This window comes from Nesoenas mayeri (genome assembly GCF_963082525.1).
Source record: "Nesoenas mayeri genome assembly, chromosome: 6".
NCBI classification, from domain to species: Eukaryota; Metazoa; Chordata; class Aves; order Columbiformes; family Columbidae; genus Nesoenas; species Nesoenas mayeri.
The window spans coordinates 12,986,465-13,003,499 of record NC_137545.1 but is presented as its reverse complement, the minus strand read 5'-3'; the positions used below and the strand labels follow the sequence as shown (position 1 = coordinate 13,003,499).

At 41.5% G+C, this 17,035-nt stretch overlaps 1 protein-coding gene across 1 annotated transcript in view; it reads right to left on the bottom strand.

The window, feature by feature from the left end:
• ERBB4 (erb-b2 receptor tyrosine kinase 4) overlaps positions 1–17,035 on the bottom strand; it is a gene marked incomplete at both ends in the record, with an annotated part of 612,462 nt that overhangs the window by 82,125 nt on the left and 513,302 nt on the right. Inside the window, one exon of the mRNA XM_080346338.1 lies at positions 10,784–10,969. Within this exon, the coding sequence (XP_080202464.1) occupies positions 10,784–10,969 (186 nt within the window). The remainder of the gene's footprint in view (positions 1–10,783; positions 10,970–17,035) is intronic.

The following is a 17,035-nucleotide window of genomic DNA, read 5'->3' as shown; positions in this document are numbered from 1 at the left end:
GTCCCTATGTAAAGGAATTCATGATGCAAGTAATGCAAGTTGAGCCTAAACACAAAACCAAATTATATTACAGTGTAGCACTTTAGTTATATACACAGGTTCCAAGGAAAAACTGGTCACATATTTTTTTTAAAAAATAAAGTTGCCTTCTCTAAAACTGACTTTGGTTATATGTGTGAAACAACCTGACAAAATAGCATTTTGAAAAAAAAAAAAGAACAAAAAAATGTTTATGAAAGTCAGCTGTATTTTTTTGTTTCAAAACAATTTGTTTTAAAATTGTTATTTATTTTAAAAGTAGTATAAATCCAAGGACATTTCAAAGGTCTTGGAAACAGTCTTCATTTGGAAAATTCACAACTGTTCAGAACTGTTTCAGTTCAGGGCAACGCATTATTTTAACACTCAATATTTTTCATGGGGTACATAACCCAATCGTATTTCCCCTCTGATGAGAGATATTAACGTGTTAGAGGACTTTAGTTTTAAGTCATGCGCCGTGTGGAATATGATTCCCTCTGTTTGCTAACATGGACAATTAGTAAATAAAAAGAGAAAAAGAGAGGATTTTACTCCGGCCCACAGACAAGGGTAAAGTTTATGGAAGCAGGAAGGTCACAGGATGAAGAAAGAAAACCAAACTAGAGTGGGAATTGCTGCATGCTGAGAGGTAATTTGCACAAACAGGCTAGACAGAAACAGATGGGGTGTGGGAAAGCGGGAGAGCATTGACTAATGACACCTGACTGCCAGATGACCCTGGAGGTTTGAGGGCTGGCGTGGCACCTGAGACGGTGCCAGCAGCCACTTGGACCTGCCCTCTCCCCTCTCACGTTTCATTAAGCAGCCTCACCTTGCTCTTCTGCATGGCACAGGAGCCCATGCAGAGATCCCACAGCATCCCCAGGACGTGCATTGCTTCAGCCACACTGCCCTTATATCCTTGTATATCGAGAAGCTGTTTATCCAACTGCTGGTCACTGCTGTGGGTGTATTCATTGCTGTGTCCCACAGAAACGTGATTTCGGGAGATTTTCTGTGTTTTGACACATTCTGGTGTTTCTGTAAAACTCTACTTTAGGATGGAAGGAACGTATCAAGGAAGCACCGGGATGTAAGGTGCTGCCTTCAGGTCTCATTTATGGCTTGAGGTATACCTCAGCAAGGTTTCGTAAAAGGATATTAAATTATTGTTGTTTTTGTACTTTCTTCATGGCCCCCTGATACAGCAGGAGACACTAGGACAAGGAGACAACAGGCTTCAGTCTACTGCCACTCATGACTCCTCCTTGGACAGCAAAGCAGTTTTACACGGACAGTGGAGACGTGTGGGGTTGGTTTGTTTGCTTTTAAGATACATCTGGATTTGGGACATGGTCAATAGCTCTTCTGCTAATAGACATCTGCGAGGTTTGATCTCACACTTACAGACCGCAGCCCTCATTGGGAACAGCTTCTGCCGACCATCTCCCTTCCCTTTCAACAGGCCAGTTCTTTTTTCTGGTAGAAAGCGCTACAGGATTGATGCCTGAGCACTGGATTGCACAGAATTTGGAGGTCCAGTCATCTGTGAAGGCTGAGCTCTATTCAAACGTGGGCACATCCTTGAGAGTCCCAGAACCTTTTGCAAACGGCCTTGCTGTTTCCTGCAGACTCTTAACGTGGCTTTAGGAGCAGGTTTTTGTGAGGCACAGGCATACTTTGCAAAAATGGGGGGGGGCCCTAACTTTAAACATCAATGCCTTGGTCATTCATTTTTTGTAGTTATCGAGCAGGATACATTATGTTATAAAATACAATGTCGAAAGAAAGGCATTCACTAGGGAAAAAAGCATTTTAATTTATGGGTATATACAGAGAGAAATCCAGCTTTTGTATCTGAACTCCAGGAACTTAAAAATATCTAACCACATATATTTCTTGAATAATAATAATAATAATAATAAAAAAATGCTTTAGGCTGAGACATTTTATGCCAAGTCACAGTCCAGAGCAGAATTTTATGGTTGAGTTATAAACCTGAAAAATATGGGCTTGTAATGGAAATCCTGACAGACCCTAGTAGGTGCTCCTATAATATCTTGAATTTGATTTAGGAGTGGTTTTCAATAATGCTTTCCCCAGGCAAGTCTGTTGGGGACTGCTAGGAAAAATCTAATGGGTGTTTTTTCCCCCTCTCCAGTGCAGCTCAGTGTACTTGATGAGAATGCTGGTATGTCCAGACAAAGCCAGCCTTTGGGGCTTATGCAGCCTGTGGCTGTCAGGTCCCCAGTATCAGAGTCCCTATAAATGTCAGTGCTAAGTGCACTTTTCATTTAACAAAACAATAAATTGTCTATATCTGTGCAATAAACTGCTAATTTCTGTGCCTTTGCAAAGGCTGACATGATTTGTAAATGGCTGAAAAGAATCTGCCTCTTATTTTCTAACAACCATGAACCATGGAACTGTTTTGGGGACGACTGGATTTTGGGGGGGAGGCAAGAAGAAGCCTAGATGATCTAGAAGGAGTCAGGTTAAGACTGGAAGAAGAACAATTACCACTATAAACCTCTCCTGCTCACAGGACCTTATAGAGTACAGAAGGGTACAGCTCTCTAAAACATGTACCATACTGTGCAGAAAAGAATTCAACCACACTTGCGTTAGTATTTCCAACCTTAACTTAGTCCTCCAGTACCTGCTTTGCTCCAGATTCCCTGTGTGTCCTTGTCACCACCCGCACCCTTCACATTTATCCCCCTGCAAATTAAGCTGTCAGAAAGCTACAAGGTTAGCCTACGCTTGTCTTCTAGACAGCACAGTCAGTGGAGAGAGATAGTCACCTTCAAAGGTTGAGTCATTCCACCCAGCTCTAGAGCTAATGACCAAATATATACATATATATACATACAAGACCATAAACAACTGAAATACCACTAAACAAAGGTTATTATAGCACGCAGAAGAGCCTTAGAGGATCAGAGCACAAAGCTGAAAGAAAGATATCTCTATAATTTTTATATAAAGTGAATCTTATATTTGTGTTCCTGTGGTTCTGATGCAATCTTTCAGACTCAAATATCCCTGCCCCACAAACTAGAACAGCAAATGGGGTTCATGCATTCATCAGTTAACTGGTATTAAAACCCTCAACACCAAATGCATTATTATCAGAAAAATGAGGAAATTGAGGTCCTCTCCAAATCCTGTAACGAGACACAACAACATATTACAGAAACTCTGGTGGGTGGCAGGCGTGACGCTCCTGTGCTCTTTCAGAGCACTGAACGGGTACCAGCTAGAGGGAGCCAAGCAGCCAGAGAATGTGAATAAAGGAGAAATAATGACACTGAAGAAAGCAACAGGCAACAGAGGCGGAGACAAAACACTATAAAAGTAGAGGGGAAAGTAAAGAAAGCAATGGACAAAATTACAGAAAAAGAAAGTGTGAAATTGCTAAGTGGACAGTCAGGCTGAGACAAAAGGAAAATGTGAGGAATTAAATGGGGAAAAAAAACTTGTTCAACAAGATTGATGAATTCTATTGTGCATTTCTTCATTCTAACACTTTTCACAGGAAACTTCTCCTTTGGACAATTGAGGTTCATAGAAAAGATAAAGAAGTTACTAAACCAGTTAAATACTCCAGATGAAATGACTAGTGAAGACATGGGGGAACTGCATTAAAGCCTTCATAAATAGGTATGCAACTACACAGCAAAATGTGGAATACTGTGCCTGCCAAGGAAACATGCAAAGTGCAGAGATGCTGTAATTATTTTTAATAGGATCCAATTCCCTGATTTATTTGGAGATTTCCAGCTACAGCAACAGCTGTACTCAGTGCAACCACATTCATCTGAGCATGGCAGATCAGACACAATGACCAAAGTCCTAAAATTTATTTCCTGCCCTGCCTCAGATCAAAAAGAAAAAATATCTTAATATCTTAGAGAATTAAGCACAGCTCTTCAGTATCTCACAAAAGCCCAAGACAGTCCAGGTAAGCACAGCAAGAAAGAAATCTGTTCATCACTTGGAGTCAAAAGTTAGGACGTAGAATTCCACAAGATCCACCCAAATTTTGTTGCAAGAGCTTCTCAAGTTCACATGAATCTTTGTAACCCAGGGAGCTGCCCAGCAGGGTACCAAAAAGTCTCTAGGTATGGGCAAGATAGAGTTATTCCCCTCTGAGACGCTGAGCCCTCTTTCAGTAAGAGCTCTCCAGTGACCCCAGAAAAAGGTTCCCTCATTTCAATCTGCCATTTTTGGATATCCAGGCTTGCCAGCAGAGTGAGAAAAATAGTGACAATTAATAAGAAAACTGCATGGAGGGATGCAGGGTAGTAAAATCATACTTTCCCCACATATTTTGATTTTGCTCCTCCACACAATTAAAGCCTTGTTTCAATATGGCTTTAATTTCATAGTCCTTGGTTTAGATCCTACTCTTCTATACACTGCACTTGTTAATAGAGCAGCCCCATTAGTAAACTACATCTATGCTAATGTACTTGCTTGCAGTGATAATTATCACAGCCCTTAGCCCTGGTCCTTGCCAGTGTGAGCACGTCAGGAGGGGCTGATATAGCATTATAATTATACAATTAGCCTTGTCATGGCAAGGAGCTCTGGGAATAGAGACATCTTGAAGCTTAAAATGTGGACAGCTGATAGATGACTGTCATTAAGCTCCTTTGTTCACTCCATGATGGAACAGTCACTGTGCTGAACAGTAGGCTTCTTTAATGAAAAAGCAAGACCTTGAACCACAGGCACTACCCTTCACCTCTTCCCAACCTGTCCAGTTACCCCTGATTCCTCCCACTTCACACAGCTTCTCTCTCATCCCATCTGCAGAAGAATAACAAAAGCTGTCTCTAACAAGTAATTCCTAATCCATCAATTCTTGACGGAGGAGAAAGGCTCCTCAGCTCACAGTGCAGCCAAGGGGCTTCACTTGCCTCCAGCCCTCCCTTAATAAATGAGCGGCACAGGCCAAAACCTATTTAATTTAGGATGTGAGATGAGCGCTGTCCCAGCTTCTGGGTCAGCTTCTCAGTTGCATAAATCAACATAGATCCTTCGAATTTCATATAGTCTGTGAATTTACACCCTGTTGAGAAGCAGTGCCCTGGGCAGTAATAAAATACATCTTTCTAAAAAGGGGGCAGCAGACAGGACCTCCTTTTTGCCAAGAGAACTGCAGAAGGGCACTGAGCCCTGTACTGTCAACCAGGTTAAAAGAGAGAGAGAACAGCGTGGCAGAAAGCAGTGGTATTGGAGGCTTTGCAAGAGTCTGTGGCCTGATGGCTCCTGAAGACCCCCAGCTGCAGATCTGCACTGCTGGCAGAGAATTTTTAGAGAAAGCAATGACTGCAAGTGGGCTGGAATAATACTCAACAGACTTGAAGATGTGCATCTGCTTCATTAAAATTCAATCCCCAAGTTCCTCTCTGTTTTTCTTTCCTAGAGTGTTTTCAAATGTTGTTTTCCTGCATGCCTGGATAACTGATACTGTGCAGGGTTTTAGTTAAGGTAATTTGAGAATTCTTTTATATTGAAAAGATATATAAAGTAATTCTCTGAAGTACTTGATTTTCCTTCCATGACATTCCACTGTAACAACCTACTACTGCTTTACCTTGTTAGTATTCTGAGGGATTATGAATGAATTATTATCATTCAGAAAGTAAAAAAACAGGTCTGGCAGCCCCTGGGGGATACAGGACAGAACAGAATAGGGCACTGGCTAAGACCCAGGAGAGCTGAGCTCCTCTACAAGCGAGGTGATCGTAGGCAAGCTGCTTTGTTCAAGGAAGATTGCTGCCTTTCTCACTCTGCCCCGTCTTCTTTGGGGCAGGAAAAGTTTCTCTGCATTTGAACACTGCTCAGGAAAATTGGTGCAGATGCAACACAAAAGCAGCAGAATGCAACCATAATTGTACTAGAAATAATACAAAAACAGTAGATAGGGCTGCCTGGGATGAACGTCGATGTTGAATTTAGCAAGTGGTGTATGCAACATTACAAAAGCAAAAATACATTTCTATATGCCCTTGAGTCAGACAAGGACACTAGCACAGAACAAAGGGCCACAATAATAATTTCAACGGGACTCAAGCTGATTTTTCCCCTCAGGTAACAGTGAGAGGGTATCAGCCTTCAATACAGGTGCCTTGTAGTTAACCGCACATTGTGGCAGAGTATAACCGACTCTTTCTGATTAGAAACCTCAAGATGTTTCTTTTCTTCTTGAATGCACTTCTGGAAGAATGTCCTCACCCCCACACCGCTAACTTGCCAGGGAGTGTGTTTGGGCAGCCCTTGCTGAGAGAAATTATATCAAACATACTGAAATATCAATACACACAATCTTCTTTTTTTTGTTGTTGTTGTTAAATATTCCTGATTTACATGTATGTCTCAGACACTGGCTGACAAGAATTCACCTACTGACATTTAACTTCTAGGCTCGTGCTAACCTTACAGGATTTGAATCTCAATCCACTTCTCAAGTAGTCAACACTATGGTTGTTCATGAAGCACGTTCATGAAGCATCCTTCCATACCCTAAGGTCACCACGTTATCACTCTTGCTCCCACTCTAGGAAGTATCTTGACATATGAGCATAGTTTACTGCTTTAGTAGACAAACTCCACATAAAATTGCTCTGCTGAACTGAGAGCTAAACCGTTAAACATTTGGTCCCTAAGTGAGACAGTACACACAGAAGTGAGACACAAGGAGATGCCTTGTGTATCTGCAAAACAGAAGGGAAGAACCCCCTTCGCTCAGCTGCTGTCTAACAACCACGTTTTATGCAGAACGCTTAGGGGCTACTCTATTTTTATAACTTTCATCATAAAATGAGAAGCTAAAGCTTCTGCAAAGAGAACACAATTACCCTACAATGATATAACAGTCAGAATAAATTCAACACAATCTGTGTATGCAAAAAGAAAAAGCATCCAAGCTATTTTCAATTGGCAGTAGATAATACTTAATAACTGCCCTATCATCAACCTTCAGAAATGATCTCCAGAGCCATATGCAGGTTGGCAACCAGGCACGGTGCCTAACTAGTTTTTCCATCTAGTTGTACAGAAGTAGAGACATATGGAAATGAACAGCCTGGCAGAACAAGTGAACTCGGAAGCAACGACTTCGATAAATAAATGCCTGCACATTGGCAGATGGAGAAAAGCGCAGTAAGGAGGAACTGTATTGCAGCAGCAACTTCATTTTAAACGATTCGTAAAAATCAGTTTGAACTTCAGAATTGAGGTATTGTTGGGGAAAATTCTCACCATAAGAAGAGGGAAGGTGAGGGTAGAAAGGTGTACCTAACAAAAGATACCAGAAGCTACTTCAGGGAGCAGAGAACAGAGCTGGAAGGTTACTGATATTTTTTGCCTCTTATTACATTGCCAATCACAGTTTTAGCAGCTTTCAGAAAGACACAAGTAATCATTCCCAAAAGTCTAGAAAAGCAAGATGTGGAGAGACATTCTCAAGCTGTGTGGCACAGCCTGAAATGTGAGCACAGCGGATACAGGTACATGGGATACACAGACCTTCCCCGCAGTGAATGGAAACTTGTGCTCGATGCAATAGCCACCTTCTGCACCCATTCCTCTGGAGACCAGCCTATTTGTACGCAAACTGAATCCTTCCTATTTGCAGGCCACAGACTGATTCCTAGGCACTGTTAAATGTTACAGATGAGTGGAAAACAAGTATTACTATTACGCTGCTGCTAGCAGGGGACTAGCACATTTATTCCACTTTTTGGGCTAAGGGGAATCCTTGTCTGGTGATCTCTAAGACTGTTGTTCCTACCAGTTCTGAAATATTTTCTTGTGTATGTTCTCTAACTCCAATACACATTACAGTCTGAGAGACAGCAAGGTAATAGGCATTCCCATATCCCATCAGAAAGCACAATGCAATGCAGAAAATTCTGTGCAACGTTTGCATTAATCTTATATGTTATGCGGTGTGCATGGCCTCATACGTCCCTGTCTCTTTCCTCTTTTCACCAATAGCCTCCTATATGATAATTAAGATATGTATCTTTACGCATAGATGCAACCTGATGGGGAAGATTATCAACATGCAACTGTCATGCAAGGTTTTGAAAGACAAGAAAATGGAGAGTTAAAGGTACATATTAATTCTTTGGAGTCTACTTCCATGATAGGGTTGCACCACGCTGGCATGGTATGCAAGTAGCCGGTACCTGCGGTGACTTTCTCATCTGTATAGAGTCATCCCCCCTAAATACCACCCAATATGCATCCCAAAGCAGCAAAACACAGAACTCCCTGTCAGACACATACTGATTGTCTCCATACCAACCACTGCAGTAAAAACAAAAGAAGGGAAAGAGACACATGAAGAAACGGAATATAAAATAATCCAGACAAACTGCAATGTCCCAGAGTTAACATGTCTGCCATATATACCAAATACCACACTTTTTCAGGAAAACAGTCACTTGCTGCTGTCCCCTTTATGGGAAACCAAGTGGATGAGCTTCATGCTGCAACATAAGGCCAAGGCAAAAATAACCTCAAGATTATTGTGATGTGGAAGAAGATGAATTTAACTAAACTTCAATAAACTAGGTAAACTTTACTAAACTTCCCCTCAATAACAGACCAACTTCTGTTATAAAGAAACTCCCTTTCTCTTCCTGTCACTTTATCAGTTAATATTACACATATGATCTCACTTCTTTGCACTACTTGGTTACCCTCCACCTCAGAACTCAAATATCTGTAATACCTCATCTTCTCCTCCCACATCACACAGTGATCGAGAAAACCAGCAGGCAACGATTTTCAAATGATTGTACCTAAATCCAATGCCCACGTTATGCTGAAACCTCTTACAATGGAAATCAGTTTGGAATCTGTTTCACTTTGATAGGAATCACTGTGGGAAAACATGACCTGGCTCCCACAGACCCTCCCACGGATCTGTCAGCTCTGGAAGCCTCCACTATGGATCAGGCTATTGGCTTCACGAAAACAGCTGCCCACATAAAGTCCATGGCAAAGCAAATACAGCTATTAGTCCAGTGAGTCAATGGCCATATGCACACACAAAGTGAAAATAAAGGTGGGTTATCTTCTCACGTATGCCACTGTGTATATGTTTTGTAACAAATAATAACAGCCACTATCAATCAAGAGAATGGAGAACAGATGGGAAGGAGGTTGTGTTGAGAGAAAGGACTCAAACAGGAATATGTATTTTCTCCCCCACCTTCCTCACTCTGATAACAGCCCTCAACAAACCCTTGCAAATCTCCAGATACAGGCAATCCCCATCAGTGTGCTCCAATATTCTGTGCAACTCTGGCTGCTTTACCGCCATCACAGAATCACAGATACTAACACATCCAAAAAAAGTTGCAACGTCAAAATGTGGGTTCGGGAGTCCCCCCAACCCTCCTATGGATGAACCTATCTACCCAGCATTACGGTCCTTTCATATACTGTCGCCTTCAGGCAGGTTTGAGAACAGATCTGATCCTGGGAAGATAATAGTCCCTATTAATGATGATTTTGCATTTAAGTTTTTAAAACTAGTGAACGTTTACTTGATGGCTGCTCTTTGGTCCAGCAAAACAATTGCTGAGTCTCCAGGTTTCTCTCCAGTGCTAAAAGTTTAACATTCCAACTTGAATTAAGACTTCGTTATACCTGTTGTAGCAAATTCACTTAAGGCGAAAGATTTAACACAAGAGGGCAATCTGTGGCACACATTTGTATGTAAAAAGCATTTTCACCAAAATAATCTAAACCTTTCAATAACTCTAAATAAAAAGTAGGTTCCAGATCCACATTTGTAGTAACATCATTGTACACAACTCTGGTTGCAAGAGCCTTTAAAATATATAAAAACTATGGCCCTCCACACTGCTACATCTTGTTACCATTTGCAACTGATTATCAATAACTTGGTCTTGGCACAACACTGAATACACAAACACACCTAAACCACAGGTAAAACATTGCACAAAGGATTACACTAGGGCTTTGTTTACAACCTATACCCTGTTCCACCTCTGCTGAAGTGCACTCTGTATCTGAACGATACTGGCTTCACTCTTGCTCCTAAAACCCCACAGCAAGGCACAGAGCATTATACCACAGCAAGCAAAGCAGGATCCAGCACTTGAGATTTCCCATTCTGCAGAGAGTAGCAATATTACCCCCTATCCTCAGCTGTTTTGATAGGTCTTAAACACAGCAGAACCATGCTAGTTCCCAAAGGAGTGATGTGAAGTGAATATTTATCTTCTTGGCAACATGGGGGCAGACAACTGATGGCATATCAGAATTTAACTGGCAATGCAGATTCAGAAAGGTTGAAAACTACAATCAGGTTAAATTGGTATCTATGAATATTGAACAGTAGTAGAGGTTGAAAAATACTTCTGTGCTCAGTCCCCCTAGATGTCACACAGGGGGTTTCTTCCTCCACTTTCCCCTTCTCCTCTGTAAGATCCCCCCGCCCCCGCCATTAACACTGAGTTGGAAAGACAGTCAAGAAAAATACTCTGGTTTACACACCAACAAGTAATCTCGAATAGTGTAAGTAGCCAAAAGTGTGTATTTCAAGAGCTACTCAACCTTCTTGAAAACAAAAACACACCCCAAAAGCAAACCAACCAAACCACAAAAAAAAACAAATGGGAAGGGTGTTTTGTTTTGTTTTGTTTTTTGCATGACATGTTTTTCAGTAAGTTATGAAAACGACAAAAAAAGAGCAACATGAACTACATACCTTAGCTATTTGGACACACCAGTTTAGCAGAAGCTGGGAGCCAATATTATCCTTATGTTCATGAACATAATCCAACAGGCAGCCATGAGGCATCAGCTGAGTGACTAGTTGGATGGTCGGGCTCAGGCAGACACCCAGGAGTCTCACCAGGTGCGGATGGTCCATGCTGGCCATGATAAGAGCTTCCTGTAACAACAAAAGTGACCCCGTTACTCCAGTGTGCTTAAACACTCTCTGCATAGAAAATTTCTCACAGAGTGTCTTGAATGGGATCAGTGTCCCCTCAGTACCATGAATTCCTATGTTGTCTATCCAGTGCTAGGCATATCTAAGCAAAATCCACTCTGATGTAGTGAGCCCCAAGCAACAGGTCACATTATCTAAACAGATGCAGAGAAGGCTCAGATCAGAAATCCTGCACTGCCCTATATTTCCTGTCCCATTACAACCACAGAAGCAAAGATGTAAGTGCGACACACTTGACTTTTCTTAAAGGTCTCATTAGTCTTGTCTTACTTCCCTTAATTTTGTTTCTTTAATACATTTTCCCAATTTGTGTTCAATCCATTGGTCATCAGCTTTTTTTTTTAAATACAAGCAAACTATGCCACTCATGTGTAGTGAGATGGCCAGTTAGGCCTCATTTAGCAAGATATTCGATTAAGCTGTGCTACAATCCCTTACTGGATCAGACATTTCACGCTTAGTATTTTATAAGCTTAAGCATGTAGCATTTATGTGTTGATTGAAGCTTTCCCAAAGTTCAACCTGCGAAAGGTTACAAATCAGGAGCTTAACTGTGTGCTTTTCAAATGCGTCTGATGCTCAGAGTCCTACTGAAAGTCATCACTTTGATTAGGGCGTTAGGATACAACCAGCCCGCTGTACAGCAACAGCCTGAGCTAGCAGTGATGGTGCAGCGGCAGCCCAGCCGCAGAAGCAGTGCTGCCCATCTCCTGATGTTGCCACAAAACCACTACAGAATGCAGCAGCTTTCTAAATCTGAGCCTCTCAGCTCAGCTCCTGATTCTTCCAAAATCCTCTCCCAAGAGATCTTGGATGAGTTACTTCATTTTTTTTCCATGCTTCAGCTTCCCATACAGTAAACAAGAAATAACATTCATTTACTTCTTCTACATTTTATTTTTCTTTTCCAGACTGTATGTTTTCAGCTAGCAAGCTGGGTTGTCCAATACCAAGGACCAGAACTTAATCTTGGCTATGCTACTTGGCCCAAAAGTTGACAAATAGCATGGGAACTCCTTCCAAAAGCCCTGCATATCTGTACTTAGAGGTGATGCCGCCATCACAAGCAACTGGCATTCAAAAAGGGCAGGGAGAAAACTGTTCTCATTCACTAAGCGGAGACTTCCATTTCAAGACCACTTCATCATGGCAATGGAACAATGAAAAGTGAGATGAATCTATGGTTTTGTAAAGCTATTTTTGTTCTCTCTCTTTCTCAAAAAAACCTATATGACATCTTTCTGACAACTTAAGGAATAACAGCTGTAATAGTGCCAAAGAAAGAAAGAAAAAAAGGATGAGAAAGTTGGCATCAGAGGAACACAGCATACCCCCAACTCATAAAAGGCTTTTTTTTCTTTCTTTCTTTCTTTCTTTCTTCCCTATATTAAGGCAAAAAAAAAAAAAAGGCCTGGCAAGTAGGCTGAGTTTGTATTAAAGGAAATTGCTCATCATAGTACAAAGAATATTTGAAACCAAATTGCAGCGTATTTGCATAATAGTTCTCCCTTTCTTTCCCTCTCTTTTTTTGTTAAAACTAAAAGATGAACAAGGCTCTAATTGTAGGGTTTCTTTTCCCCCAATAAGAAAAGAGCAGATGGCCTCCATTGGGGGGAGCATCTTCTTCCTTTTTCTTCCCAAATGTATGTGAAGAAATAAAACAAATAAGTAGGGATTATTTGATGAGATGACTGAAGGAGGAGCTCTGAGGAAGATTCCAATGTAACGAATTAGAAAAGGGATCTTAATTTAAATCATTTTGCTCACATTCAAATTAACATAGTTCTTGCTCACTCAACTCCTATGCATGGGGTCTCTTTGAAACAATTTTAGCCTCTCTTCTGCTGTTACTAGAAAATGTCACTGAAGGTCACCAAGATAAATACCTGTTGACAGGTGCATTATCCAGTTTCAGAGCACAAAACTACTCTCTTTTTCTTTTTATCCCACTCATTTTACTCCTGCAGGTGCATAAGGGGATAGTACTTGTTGTACTCTCCCTCTCTGAGTAAAGGTAAGAGTTCCTCCAGGAACGTGGGACAGGAGTACTTTTCTTTAAAATGAGGACTGACTGGAATATAGACAATATATTCTCTTTGCTCACCAAGGGACCAGATGGAAAGCTTTGAAGCACGTGCTCCATTAGTCTCCAGCTACTTGCCATTTACAAAGTCTGAGTCCAAAGGAAAGACATTTCTGTACAATATTAAAAATAAGCAGTGCCGCTTGTCTCATTCTGATGTTATGGGAAAGCACATGTTCTTCCAATAGTTTTGGGCAATGGTTCCAGAAAAAAATTAAAATGTTGTTAATAAAATATTATGGACAGCTCTATAATGAATTGAGACACACAACAGAGAGCAGGGAAACCATCATTATAGATCTGTGTCACTAATGGATACTCATTTAGCATGAATCCTGGCTTCACATAGTTGTTCTCATTAGTAAAAATATTGTTATTTTTATTGAACTTGCATCTACAAGAGAACTAAATTCAGGCTTATGTCTAACCAGCACAGCACAAAACACAAAGTAAAAGAGAATGCAATTGTTCTGCTAGAGCCTAATTAGACAAAACAGACAAACAACAACAGACACATTATGACTTAGTAGCATTTTAAAAACCTGTTCAGCAAATAAGGAATATGAGCCCCCATTTTAAAATGTTTGGACATGAAAGTTGCTGTAGCTACAATCTCCATGGCACTTAGGCACTCTGCAGCCTGGTTCCCAATTAAATTTTCTAAAACATTTAATCAGGTAAGGCACCTAAACCCATAGCCTTGGCTGTCCGACACAGGCATCTTTCAAAACTAGCCTCTACAATTTCCCATATCTTTTGGTAGCCTTGCAGATCTTGTCTCTGTACTCCATTGGCACAATTACACAAATGGTTTTTAAACTGGGTCTATTCTAATCTAATGCAGAGGAAACTGAGGTACAGAAAAGCACAACCTACTGTTCACAGTCACACAGGCAGCCTAGAGCAGAAGTGGGAACTGTGCCCCAGATCACTTTATCTTTCTCTCCTGAAAAAATTCTTGGAAGGTTGAAATAAAAAAGGGAAGAAGGGAGAGAAATGATTAAGATATGGTACTTTATCTTTCCCCTAGGAGTCAAAGTCTTTGTAACATCATCTGCTCACATTAGCATCTGAGAAATGACAGGAGTGGTGACGGTTTTGAAAGGCTCCTATTGCACATCAGGCACTCTTCCTCATCTGTCTGCAGGAGCAAGAAGTCTCATCTCAAGAGTAAGTCCCCTGCCAAACAGAATCTCTTCCTGGAGTTTCTTTACACTGTTGCGGCTCAGGTATTAATTATCACAGCAGTGTGTGGCAGCCATACACAGGACGGTTGTAAGCCAGCCAGTTTACACACAGGTAGTAGCTGTGGAGCTCAGCTGGGCCTTACCTCTACGATGTACTTTGGAGTCTACAGTGAGCCCTGAGCAGCTGAGGCTAAGGTAATATAAGATCTCAAATGAGTTACCTAAAACCAAGACACTGTGTGTATATTCTATTCACAGCAGCGCTTACAGTGTTAATATATCCAAGGGGAAGCCTGGTAAAGAAAGACTTTGATGCAGAAGGCAGCTAATCCAGCAAGTAGCGTGGGAAAACCATTGTTGTGTCCTCCTTGCCTTGTCACAGAGAGAACAGCAAATGACTTTAATAGAGCCTTCTACATTCAACTCAGCATTAAACTTATCAGATATGCTATATATATAAAGAAATCATATCACATTGGCGATTCCTCTCTTCTGCCCCTTTGAAATGTGGTTGAATGATTGCCACATTAAGCTCAACTCCTGTGATTTATATACACAACCCTATACTAAACAACTATATTAAACAATGACATGTTATTTTTTGCTTCACACTGATCCATCTGTCATGTGCATTTAGTAACACACTAGCATATCCAAGAAGGGTGAGTTTGTAGGTCCTGGTGAGACATCACCAGACCCATGACTGGTTTCTGTCAGCACAGCTGTGTCAGTAAATTCTGACAAGGAGCAATTGCGAAACCACAGTGAGCGGCCAGAAGAAGCACCAAGCACTGGTCATTAGACCACCAAAACATGCTTAGACAAGTAGAACTTAAGTCAGGAGAGCTGGCTGTCACTGTAATGATACAATGCATAGTTATGTCCAGGCTAAGGGCATTTGTGAACACAGATGATGAAGGGAACTAATGACTCAGTTCTCACAGGTCACTTATGTCACCTTCATTCCTTAGATGGCTTTGAAAATCCCACTTGTTTCCTGATCTATCCATACTCTGCAGTCACATTTGAAATGCCTTTAATTTGACTGCTGTTTCTGAAAAGTAACTCAAAATCCAACTAAAACAGTATTTTCATTTCAGCCTTCCAGGATGTGGAAGAGATACAATTCTCAAGACTGTAAGGAGAAAGGATGCTCTGAGTAACACCTTACAGCACGTCCCATAAGATGGCATTTAACTTCCCCCTTTTCTACTTCAATATGTTATTGCTAACAATTACAACTGAACATAAATATTAGCCAGCATGATGGTCCCTGAGGAGCATCCTTTGATACTGGCTTTGTTTCCCTGACCATTTAGTTTCTAAACCAGTGGACTCAGCAAGGTACATGTGTCAGCAAAATAATGCCATACTTATGCCTATGTTGAAAATTTATCCCCCGCTCAGAGTGGTCCAGGATACAACTCTCTTCCAGCACATGTGCTCGTTAATTAGTACACGAGTTCAGTACATGGTCAAGCATCCCTGGGCAGACTGTTCCTGAGATGGTAAAGATGGTATACAGGCAACTCCTGAGACCCCTGGGGTCCTGGAAGGGGGCAGAACTGACAGCAAGCCACCACCCTGCCCAGTCCAAAATCATGCTCTGAAGGAAATCTGAACATCAGAATCAGTCAAGAGACCTTCCCTGAGCTGCTTAGGGAGGCTCTGAAACATGTTAACAGGTTGTGTCATTAAAAGTCCTGTACTGTGTGGTGGATCCCAACACCTTCCAATGTAGTGCTTGATATCGAGGTCCTCCTTCCCCTCTACTCTACCCTGGTGAGACCACATCTGGAATATTGTGTCCAGTTCTGGGCCCCTCAGTTCCAGAAGGACAGGGAACTGCTGGAGAGAGTCCAGCGTAGGGCAACAAAGATGATGAAGGGAGTGGAGCATCTCCCTTATGAGTAAAGGCTAAGAGAGCTGGGTCTCTTTAGTTTGGAGAAGAGGAGACTGAGGGGTGACCTCATTAATGTTTATAAATATATAAAGGGTGAGTGCCACGAGGATGGAGCCAGGCTCTTCTTGGTGGCAAACAATGATAGGACAAGGGGTAATGGGTTCAAAATGGAACAGAAGAGGTTCCACTTAAATTTGAGAAGAAACTTCTCAGTGAGGGTAAAAGACACTGGACCAGGCTGCCCAGGGGGGTTGTGGAGTCTCCTTCTCTGGAGACATTCAAAACCCGCCTCGACATGTTCCTGTGCGACCTTACCTAGGCGTTCCTGCTCCAGCAGGTGGATTGGACTAGATGATCTTTTGAGGTCCCTTCCAATCCCAAACATACTGTGATACTGTGATATCCTCACCTTCTTGCTGTTGAAGACTTCATCTAACAAGAGAACTGGTACTTGGAACAACATTATTTCCTTATATCAGATCTAAATATCTGGCAGAAAGGAAAAGATACTCCTTTTGAAGGTCTGCTGTTTAACACATGAGCTTCCTGAGCATCAATAACTATAGCACAGAGAGCACCAGGAGAAGTTCACTTACATACCGTCAACACCCCCTTCCAGTGCAGGGGAAACATGCTCCCTGTTCCAGAGAAGTATCACAGATCTGCTGCCCCAATTCAGCAAGCCCAGTTAAGCCAGATGAACATATGCAGCTGACAGAGTTCAGTAAGCAGGGACAAAATCTGAAAAATCTTTGTTTCCCTAACCTTCTGCTTCTAACTGTTCTTGCCATAAAATAACCTCAAACAAAACAAAACAAAAGCAGCCAGGAAAG